This window comes from Canis lupus, chromosome 27, assembly GCF_003254725.2.
Source record: "Canis lupus dingo isolate Sandy chromosome 27, ASM325472v2, whole genome shotgun sequence".
Classification (NCBI taxonomy): Eukaryota; Metazoa; Chordata; class Mammalia; order Carnivora; family Canidae; genus Canis; species Canis lupus.
In genome coordinates, this window is record NC_064269.1 from 40,809,741 (window position 1) to 40,821,133 (window position 11,393).

The 11,393-nt window shown below is 54.1% G+C and overlaps 1 protein-coding gene across 1 annotated transcript in view; it reads right to left on the bottom strand.

The window, feature by feature from the left end:
* CCND2 (cyclin D2) overlaps nt 1-8,300 on the bottom strand; it is a 30,044-nt gene extending 21,744 nt beyond the window's left edge. Inside the window, exons 1-3 of the mRNA XM_025461872.3 lie at nt 7,797-8,300; nt 5,775-5,990; nt 2,960-3,119 (exon numbers count right to left, since the gene is read on the bottom strand). Coding sequence (XP_025317657.1) covers nt 2,960-3,119; nt 5,775-5,990; nt 7,797-7,991 — 571 coding nt within the window. The 5' untranslated portion in view covers nt 7,992-8,300. The remainder of the gene's footprint in view (nt 1-2,959; nt 3,120-5,774; nt 5,991-7,796) is intronic.
* Nucleotides 8,301-11,393: the final 3,093 nt, after the last annotated feature.

Consider the following 11,393-nt stretch of genomic DNA (forward strand, 5'->3'; position numbering starts at 1 on the left):
AGAAGCCATTTTGAGCCGAGGAGGGAGGGGGAAGGAGGGCACCTCGCTGCCTTGCCACCATCTTACCCTCTGGCCAGAAAGGAAAACTGCAGCTCCGCTCCCCTTCTCACGGCCCCTCTCTGCTCTCCTGCTCTCTCTTCCCCTTTCACACACACACATGCACTCCCCGCACAGACTAGGGAACCACTGCCAGCTCTTTCACAACCAACTTTTCCCATAAACTAGCCACACAGCCTTAAGGGTCAGCTACCATGTCCTCAGGACCCGCTGTAGGCCTGCAGGACCCCAGCTACAGGTGTCTGCTGGGCTTCAAGGCAGAATATTGAGGACTAGGGGACCAGGACAATGGTGTGAGACACAAGGAGCAGAAAGGACGGTCTCCGCATCCATCACCACCTACCTTTGGTTCTCAGTCCCTTTGCACCCACTACTTGCCAGATGGTCTCAGGCACTCGACCATTTGTCACACCCGGACCCCCAAAAGACAGCATCTAACTGGAAGATGTGTCCTTCAAGAAAAACAGCCCTTGGCTTTTATACTATCAGGACAACTGCTATAAAACTCCACACAGTAAGGATGCTATGTAATTCAGTCATTCAGACTCAAGCACCGATCGAAAGAAAAGCCTTGTGAGACATAGCCATCCTTCCTAGATTCTGAAAACTTGTGAGAACCCCTCTCTCACCCTGACCAGTCCACACCTAAGGCTTAGTACTTGACTTGTGGTTTTCATTAGATTGGAGTTGTTCCTTCTATCTTTCCTCATTTCCTGTCCAAAGCTAGCTCCGGTCTCCCAGAAGGCAGTCTTTGTGACTTCCCATGCCACCCCTTAGACTTGTCTTCAGTGCCTGAGTTCCGTGCTCCTTACTCTGGCCTTGGAGTTGGCAGCCACGTCAAGGATCTAGGAAAGAAGGCCAGAGTGGGGGATGGGATCCCCAATTTGAGAGAATGAGCCTTTACAGAATCTGGGGATCTGCCCATGCCTGGGTAATTCCACTCACCATCTCTATCCCAATCAGAGATCAGAATGGAGGGATGGGTGGACAGACCCCAAAAGATCTGTCAGTCAAGAGACAAGGTCAAAGCAGAACTCTGGCTAACAGCTGGGCAATGGGGAAGCTAAGGGTCAGGGGGTCAGCTGTCCTAGGGCCAGAGGCAAAAAAGGACTGGTTGACCCCTCCCCCACAGTGAATCATGACAATGGAGAGGAAGGGACAGCAGGGCCTGGGAGACAAAATGACAAGTCAATGAGGGACTGACCTCTAGGGCCCCAGGCCAGACAGCAGGAGAAGAGAGGAAGCAAAAGAATGGTGACTGTCTAAAAGGCAGCAAGGTATCCACGGGGGCTCTGAAGAATGGCCCCCTCAGGGCTGCAGGAAGGGCACTTTACCCTCCCACAAAGGGGCACAGGATGCATACACATGCCATGGGCCCTCCTGGATTGGGAAGGGCAGGACTACAGCAAACCAGTAGAACAAAACCTGTGTCCCAGAATCTATTGTGGATGTCTGGAAATCCTATATTCAAAGCCAGTCAAGGCAGAGCAAGGGGTTCTGCCGGCAGCGGATGAAGGCAACGGGAATAGTTAAAAGTGGGAGATGGAGACATGTGCACAATCGGTACCACCTCGGTTCACAAAGTGCCTCCTTGCACATCATCTCTTTCTGAGTTTCGTTTTCCCAACCACCCTGAAAAGGCCCTAAGATCGTGCATCCACAGGTGGGTTTTGCAGAGGGAAGCTGAGGTTCACAAAGGTGAAGCAGCCTGTCCAAAGTCATCCAGTGAGAAGTAGCAAAGTCTGACCTTTTGACCGAAAACAGAGCGTATATACTCTTGCCTACTGTGTGATCCATCTGTATTTACTCACAAGTAACATGTAACAAGGTATTGGAAAAAAGTTAGCCCCAGAGTCCCAACTATAAAATTCAACAACTCTTGGCAAACTTGGGCTGAACCCTCTGCACCCCACCCCTCCCCACTCCTCCCCCCCACCCCCCATCCCCAAACAAATGATCTGCCCAGATGGTCGGTTCTATGACGTCTCTATGATTAAGGCTCCAGGGTCTCTCCCATGGCCACTACCAAAAAAAAAAAAAAAAAAAAAAAAAAAAAAGGTAGAAACTGGCCCAGGTTCAGTTTAAGGAGACCTGTCAACCCTCTGCCTTTAGTTTATTAGAGAAATGCAAAGCATATGGGCCAGTGAGAACTATGTATCAATTGTAGGACCAACATGGTGGGTGGAAAGTTCTTCATAAGAAAAAGCCAGTTGTGACTATTGTGTGAAAGGTTGCAACCAAAATCAAAACACCAGCACTTGAAGGAGTGCATCAAAACTCAGTGCTCAGAACGTGAGTCCTTGCTGAGAGCCAGCCAGGTTTACTCCCCCATCCAGCAGAGGCAACAGCTACATGTATGTGCCCCACAGTAGAAAGAACTCCTCCGGCCTTCCCTTTACTGCTTATCAGGGCAGGGAGCGAATTTATCTTGACAGTGTTCTTTTAACCTATATTTGCCCCCACCCCCCAAAGTTCCTCTTGGGCTTATCTCCAAACCATCCTTTTCCTCAAAAGATTAAAGATTTAAACACAACCAGAGAGCAGTATATATAATCTTCAAAGAGCACTTTAGACATCATAAAGAATATTTTAACAGGCATTATTTTTTTTTCCCTTACCACACCCGCCCTCATAAACCATTTATAAGTTGAGCAGAGAAAAAGAATGTACCAGGCTGAGATAAAGTAAATAAAACAGCCCAGGCATGAAACCTGGTAGTCTAGGTTAGTGGGACCACCTATCTCCTAAACCTCTTAAGCCCATGCCAGGTAGTACGCCAGGCTGCCTCCCCTTGACCACCCCCTCCAAAAGGACTCTTCAGCCTGGGTGTGCACCTGCTTCCACTCCCCCAGGACCCCCGACCCCCCCAAGCCCCCCACCCCCCACTGTGGCCTGCTCCTACCGGTGGCACACAGAGCAATGAAGGTCTGCGCGTGCTTGCGGATCAGAGACAATTTCTCACTCGGCTGCGGCAGCTTCCGAAGGATGTGCTCGATGAAGTCATGAGGGGTTACGGCAGCCAGGTTCCACTTCAATTTCCCCAACACCACCAGCTCCCACTCCTGATGAGGGAGGGAGGAAGAGAAAAGTATAAAACCCAGAGGCTGACCTGCTGTTGTCCCAGGACTGGGATTGGGGATCCGGACCAGTTTTAAAGACACTCATTTGGACGCTGTGGGATGGTGAGGTGGGCCCATTTGTCCCAGTACCTCCCCCACCCCCAAAGCTTGGAAGTTGTTGACATCTCTTCTTAGGCTTCCAGTGTCAGGCTCGCTGGGCAATAATGAGAGCCCAGGTGGCTGTTGCCAAGATTCTACTTTCTGCCATTTCTTTTCCTGTCTGGCTCCCCGCTCCCAGCCAATCCCAACCTCCAAACAGTACTGTTGCCTGCCCACCCGGAAGGCTGAACCTACAATAAGATACTGCCAAGGTCATTGTGGCCCTTAGGTAGTAATTTATTGTCTGTGTCTCTACCGCTGGATTAATAGTCTTTTTAATCCTCGGGGCAAAAATGATGCACACAGATAAAGCTCAAAATAAGGTTCCTGGGCCCAACTCCTTGGCAACCAATTAGCTTACTTGTAGCTGGTGCCAGAAAGCGCCACTTCTCTCTGCTTTAAAACTTTCCCCTCCACAAATAATGCAGAAGTCTTGGGAAAAGGACACGCAGCCAGAGTGCCCTTTCACCTAAAAGCTTCATAGGCCTTTGTCATCATGACTAAAGGACCCACCAGAGGGTCACTAGCAACCCCATGTTGCAGCTAGAGGTGATGGGGCAAAGTGAAAGTGCTTGTACTAGGTCACGGAATCCCTCCGTTCAAAACTGAGGGTGGCCAGTGCAACTCCCATCTCTCAAGGGCTTCTCATCACCAGCCCACCTTGTGAGAAACCTCTTTTCTCCCTTACTGGGATGCATTTGGAGAACTGTGCTCAAGGTAAACCAAGCCAAAAAGGAAACCCTAAAAATATGTGCAATCAGAGGGAAAATGGGCCTATCCATTCATGCCTTCATAAGAATGAGAGGAGGAGACCTGCCTGCCTGTGCACCCTGCTCCCCCATTTGCCCTAAGAGTCCCCAGGCTATCTCCCATTTGCTAAGCCAGCAACCAGAGCCCCAGCCCCCCTCTTGCAGCACTAAGTGGCTGTGTGATTTGGGGTGCCTCCTTTCCCCTCACTGGGCATATATGAGGACTCCTCCAGATCCCAGCTTTGGGGATAAATAGATGGGGAATGGGCGGGGTGGGGGGTGGGGGGATGGAAGGCAGCGTTTTGGAGGAACAGTATTAGTTAGCTTGGCTGGTCCCGGAAAAACTGGGGTGTCCTGAAGAACACCATGGCCCACCATCACACTGAAACAAATGAACCACATGGAAGACTCATTCTCCTGGTCTCCCATGAGGAAAAGCAAACTGGCAACGAATTCTAACAAACTTTCCTTTACATGCTTTATAATGTTGGCTTTGGCTTTTTACAGGACGTTGGGGTGGAGGGAAAAAAAAAAAAAAGATAAAATTACTAAACCACCAGTGTCTTCTAAGATGGCTTGAAATTCCAGCCCTTTCTTCTCGCAGGGGAATACGAGTGTAAACCACTCGTCTTGTACTATTATTAAAGGAAGCAGATCTCCCAGAAGAAAGCACCTTTCTGGGCCTCCCGGACCAAACCAGAAGCAGCTGAAATCTGGCAGCGGTTCAAAGGTGAAGTCATTCAGGCCCCTCTGCATTCCCTGCAATTCCTCCCCCAACCTTGCACATGTCTGCCACTAGATGGCAGCCCAGCCCCAGAAAGGAAGGCCTCTCACAAAGAGCTCCGTTCTAGCAGCCAGCCCTGGCCCTACGGACTTCACTTCGGGCAGGCCTTGCCAGTCCGGAGGGGGAGGGGCAGCTAGAGGGGGGCCCCTTTCCAAAGAGCGCAGAGAAAGGTGCGCACACCACTCCTGGTGGGCCTGGGTGCCACTCTCCCAAACCACACTGCCGTAACACGGACACGCCTTTAAGTGCGAAGCTGCAGGGAAAAAGAGTTAAGACCGGGTGGGAAAAAGGTTTGTTGCCAGAAAACCAGTCAAGACAGGACCCTTGTCATGGCAAAGAGGTCACAGCCCCGCTGGAGCTAGGAACCCAGGCTTCAGATTCCTCCAATAAAAAGGCCAAATTTTGACTCGGCTCCAAAGTCAATGAGCTGATATTTAGTTAACAGCTACTATGTACAGGTATCTTGAGAGTTTATCCATTGATGTTACCTTTGAACTGTAGATTCTTAGGACACACAGGACAACACACTCCTATCATGTGGGCACATTCCTACCATGTGAGAAGTCGAACTATTTTCTTAGAATTCAGTGGATGAAAATTTGAATTTAATTAAAATGTTATCACTGTGTTCCAGGTTTCCCCTACACACACATACACACACAAACACACACACACACACACACAGGCACAACTGTAATTGAATTTCACCGACACAACAAATGTCTTGGGGTATCTGGGTATCTTATTCCTGGATGTAGCCTCAGTGCTTAGTATAGTGCCTGGCACACAGTAGGAACACACACAAAAAAAATTTGTATTTAAAGCGTTATTTCCGGGAAGTGTGAAAATTCCAGCAGTGTGGTAATTTGGGATCCAAAGGATTTGTTTGGGGAGCAGGAGGTAGAAGCTCGCCAGGCCTGGAGAGAGCAAAGAAGGAAGGAGGAATAGAAAGGAGATTGTCATTACCAGCAGCTCCTGAGGCTTGATGGAGTTGTCAGTGTAAATGCACAACTTCTCTGCGGTCAGAGGGATAGTCTCTTTAAGTTTGGAGGCCAGGAACATGCAGACAGCACCCAGGAGCTGCAGATGGGTCTTAGGAGTTGGGACCCCGGCCAAGAAGCGATCCAGGTAATTCATGGCCAAAGGGAAGACCTCCTCTTCGCACTTCTGTTCCTCACAGACCTAAGATGGGAGCGGGAATGGGTTGGGTGGGGGTGGTTGGAGGGAAGAATATCAGGAAAACACACATACACAAAAAAAGAAATGAAAAGGCATAACCTATGGAAAGAAGCAAAAATATTTAATTTTTCAGCGGGGAGGGGGAGGGGAGTAGACTATGTGATAAGAATAAAGATGAGGAAAACGGGGTAAATCTAAATGGTCGGTGCTGGGGTACTCCCCAGGAACGTAAGAGAGAGTTGAACTGAAGATCCGAACCGAGGAGGCAAACAAATGCGCAGTAGCCGCCAGGCTCGGCGACGCTCCCTTTGGCTACTGACTTCTTTGCTCCCTCTAACTCACTCACACTCTCTTTTTTGGATTTCGTCATCTTTTCAAAAAATCAATAAAAATATTCTGGAGGCTCCGGGGGTCTTCTTCTTGGTCTCATTCGGAGCCCCGGACCCTGCTCTATCATTCCCGACAATTGAAAAAAATGTCCGGGGGCGTCCTTGCGGCCCAGGCGCCGCTATTGGGGGGGTGGGTGGGGAGAGGTGGGGAAGAGAGGGGGAGGGAGGAGAAGAGGAAGAGCCGCAGCCTCGGCGGCGGACTCGGAGCCTGGGGAGACGGTTTCAAAAAATAATTAAAAATCGAGGAAATATCCTAGAAAAGCCCTTTTGGCGTGAAAACCCCACAGAGGAACCAGGCTTCCCGAAACGGAGATTTCGGGTGCCGGAAAGGTCTGTATCTCAACCCCTGGGGCTTTGGATCCCGAGGGGAAAGTTGGAGGGGTGAGCGCCGCGGCGGGAGTGTCCGTCCGGCTGCGGCCCGCAAGGGCAGAAACCGGGGACCGTGGTGAGGAGCCGGGGGAAAGGCGAGGAGCGGGGCGCCGCCGGAGAGCACCCGGGGCTCTGACCTCTCCGTTGGGGGCGCCCCGACATCCCCCCTACACACACCTCCTCCCCCCTTCCTACCCCACCCAAATCTCCGCACCGAGAAAACTGGAAAGCCAAACTGTAAGTAACCTTCGTGAGGTGGGGGCTGGGGGAGAGGGTACTATTGCAAGTGGGGGGGCCGGGCTAACGGGGTGCGGGGGGCGAGCGGGCAACGCTTTCCAGCCTTTCCAGCCGGAGTTTGCAAAGCAACATGGCGAAACCACGGCAGGTCCAGAGCCGTGCATACGTGGGCACACGGCTCGCTCGGCAAAGATTTGGAGCAAGGGTAAAGAAGTGGTTCTTTTGGGTTCCCCTAAAACACACGTTTCTTCATTGCGACTTCCGGGGCTCCTGAATTCTCCGTTTCTCTCCTCCTCTCTCCTCCCCCCCTCCTCACCCCCCCCCCCAAGTGCCAACGCGGAGTCGCAACCACATGCGGGGACCGGAGGCTAGGACGATTTTGCTCTGGCCTTTGGGGGGCTGCTCTTTTTTACTTTGGGGCCCCGATTCCACGCTCCCACTCCCAGCTTCACTGCACCGAAAGCAGCCGCAGCTTCGCAAAAGACAGATCAGGATGGGGGTGGGAAGAAGAGGCAGCCACATGCAGGCACACGCGCGCGGGATGCTCCCCCACCCCCGCCCCAGGACAGTCTCGTTTCTCCCAGATTTTCCTCCTCCCCCCCTCCCCTCCCCCAGTTCTTCTAGCATCCTGCAGGGAACAGAAATGAAGCCACGCGTCTCGCCAAAGGGCGAGGGGTAACCTCGCGCGCGGGAGTGCGGAGGCGAGCGCGGATCCTGCCATCTCCCAGTTTTAGGGTCCCTGCGCTGGGGGCGGGGGTGGGGAGCGTGGGCGTCTATCCGGATGGGGACAGACGGAGTCCGTCTGCAGACCTACCTCCAGCATCCAGGTGGCCACCATCCTGCGCATGTAGGGCTGGATGTCCTTCTGCACGCATTTGAAGTAGGAGCACTGGGGAAGGTAGCGCTCCTCGATGGTGAGCAAGTTCTGCAAAACGCGGTCGTCGTAGAGCAGGTTGGCGTCCGGCACGGCCCTGCGGACCGGGTCCACCTCGCAGCACAGCAGCTCCATGGCCAGTCGGGTACCCGCTCGCTCCCCTGCTTTCTCCGGACTGGAAAAGTTGGGGGGTTTTGAAGGGGGGAGGGGAGAGGGTTCCCCTTACCTCCTTCCTTTGGCTAAATAGGGGGTTTTCGAGAGAAAAGTTACGGGGCAGAGAGAGACAGAGGCTGGGGAGAAGAGAGGAGAGGGAAGGGCGCTGGGAGAGGAGAGCCTCGGGGGCTGCTAACTCTGCCTGCCCTCCCCTTCAAACTTGTCTCGCTCTCCCCTGCTCGCTCTTCTCTGCTCTGCGAGGCAGTGACGCAAACTGGCTGGGCAGTTAGTTCTCCTCCCTCTCGCCTCGCTCCCCTCTCCGGTTCCTCCTCCCCTTCCCTCCCCTCTCGTCCCTCCCCTCCTCCTTTCAATCTCTCCGTCCCTCCCTCCCTTTCCCCTCTTGTTATTTAGGAGAACAGCAGCTGGCCCGACCTAACTTCAAACGCGGTCCCCCGCCCCCCCACCCCTCTCCTTAGCTCTCCGAGGCCCTTTCCCTCTATCCAGCCCTGCATGCCAGGGGCCCCGAATAGGGGAACCCACAAAAAAACCCCACCGATTCCTACTTATTCCCTCTAATTTCGCACATTCTGTGGGCGTATCGTGCCAAGTACGACCCTCCAACTTTGGCTTTCTCAAAATTGACCTTTCCATTCCTGCCCATGCATGTAAGATCCGAGAATGACGAGTGGATCACTTGAAGATGGGGTGGGCTCCTGCAATTTAGAAGCAGATCCCTTAAGTGAAGAATAAGGAGGGCGATTTTAGAAAATAGCAACCTCGGATATCCAGAGATAAAGATTCTGTCCCGGACGTTTGAGCTCCTGGATCACTTCGGGCTGTTTCAAAAGCCCGATTAAAGGGGCCAGAACAACGCCCCCCCACCCCACCCCGCCTGTGTGTGCGAAGAGGAAGGAGAGGAAGGGGTGGGTGTTAGGAGGGAGGGGGCGGCTTCTCCGACGTGATAGAATGTGACCCTGAAGCAGAAACCCTCCCCTTCTTGGGGGCGCTACAGGCGCCACGGGGAGCAGGAGAGAAGAGGTCTGGGCTGCCGCAGGCTGGGGGGGGGGGGCAGGGCTGCCATCGGTTCTTCCGCGGCCCGCGGCCACGCAGGAAAAACCCGCTTCCTCGCCCCTGCATCTGCTGACAAGCCGCCCGAGGTGTCTGCGCCGAGCGTGGCCACACTGATACAGCTTTCTAGGAAATAGCCCGGGAGGGGGAGGGGAGGAGAGGGGGGCGAGGGAGGGATTAGGTTTGGCTCCCCCTCTCTCCCCCTGCGCAAACAACACCACCCCTTCCTTTCCTCGGAGGCCCGAGACTTCCATCCTGTGTCCTCCGCTGGCATCCTCGCCGACCCCTCCGGGTTCATGCCTCACCCGCCAGCCAGGGCTTTCTCCCCGGGAGCCGGGTTGCGGTGGGGACGCTGCCAGCGCAGTCGGCTCCGACATGTGCTCTAACGCATCCCCGGGTCAAGGCTGCTTTTACAGGGGATATGGTGGCGTTTCCTCACCTTCTTCCTCCCCCCCCGCCCCCCTCCCCCGGGTTTCAGTGTAATTTCACTTGGGGGGGAAGGGGAGAGAGCCCAGCGCCCCCGGCAAGTTGGCGGAGCTGGCACGTGCAGGGAGCATGGCGTGGGTCAGGGCTCGGGACACACCGTGGTCAACCGAGCGCCTCCTTCGCGGAGGCCGGGGGCCCGAACCGGGGTGTGGAGAGCTGGCGGGGAGGGGGGGCTGGGTGAGCTGTACACTCGGTTCCCTGAAAGGAGCGGGGGGAGTGGAATAGGGAAGGCGGGGAGTGAATAAACCAGAGGTGCTAGCGATTAACTCGGGCCCCGAGGCCAGCCCCTTTAAACGAGGGTGGGGCGGAAGGGGTGGGGGGGAAGGGGGGGATATCGCTTTAAAAGGGTGAGTAAGAGTTTGGGGCGCCGTCTCCCCTCCCTCTATTTGCATAGCCAATAGCTCTGGGGCTCCTGCTACTGCGCGCTGATTGTTACCGGGCAGATTACTTTTTTCTTTTTTTTTTTTTTTTTTTTTTTTTTTTTTTTTTTTTTTTTTTTTTAGTAGGACGCGTTCCCCGCTACATCAAAAGGAAGCCAAGGGAGGGCGGAGGGAGCGCGGGGACTGGGGCGGGCGAGGGCCGGGGAGAGGCCGGGGCGCCTGCGACCTTATCAATGGCCGAGGGAATTAGGATCCAATCTACCGTAGGTAAAGAAAGGGGAGGGAAGGGGGCGGCGAAGAAAAAGTCTAATTGCTGTGGAAGCCATTAGCTTTCGGGAAGAAGAAAGCTCCCTGAGAAACCTAAATTGCAACTCAAAATGAAACAGTCCTGCGCAGCGGATGACACTCCGGCTGAGTACAGTGCTCCTCGGAATAGAGTCGGTCCCTAACAATTACCTATTGATTTTAGTCAACTTGGACTTTCCGACTCCTGCTTGAGTCACTCCGGATAAATACATTAACTTACATTTTAAGACCCCATAAAGGAATTACTCAAACTTTACCTCAGCCACCTATGAGCGGTTCAAAGAAAGCTGCTGGGGAGGTGGGGGGGGGGCCCGGGGGGGGGGTGAGAGGTATTTTTAAAGTATGAATCTAGCCCGACAGGCAAGGACAGAAGTCGGCGAAGGCTTCCAGCCTCTTTACATCACTTGATAACTAATTCAGGAGGGTCTTTTCTCCACCTCTCTGCAGGGAAAGCATCCCCAGCCCTGGGGCTCCCGAAGTGGGGAGGAGGGGGGAGGGGCAAAGGCGGGTGGTGGTCCTCCCGGCCTGGCCCACCCTGGGGAGAGAGCCTGGGTGGCGACGGCTCAAATCACAGAGGCGAGCCGAGGGCCCGCTCGCCCCTTCCCTCCCCTGTGCCCCCCGCCCCTGCCCGGGACTGGCCTCCCGGAGAAATTCCGGCGGGGCGCGGGGCTGGGGGAGCTGGAGCTGCGAAGGGGAGGGGCGCGGGGGGACGCCCCCTCTCCCGGTGGCCACTCCATTCACCCAGACCCGCGAGTAGGACGCTTCCCGCGTGGCAGGCTCGCCTCTTCAAGTTCCCCCATTCACTTCCCCTTCCTATTACGGACTGTTCCCGAACATTAACCTCGCATCGAAGCCGTCCCCCAGTCGGGTTTCAGTCTCCAACGCGCGGGGTGGGGCGTGAGAGGGTGCGGAGGTTGGCAGGAATGTCTCCGGAGGCTTGGACTGGAAACTGAGTTTTCCCTTTTGGTCGCCACTCCGACCATGTGTTAAAACCGTAATTTTGCTTGTTAAAAAGCACTGCGCCTAGCACGCGGGAAAAGGCACGTTGCCTTCTGGGCAAACGTGCACATTTTCTTTGAGTATAGACTCAGGTTAAGAGAAAAAAAAACCTCAAGCTCCTGTGCTCTTAATTTTAAGTCAAAAC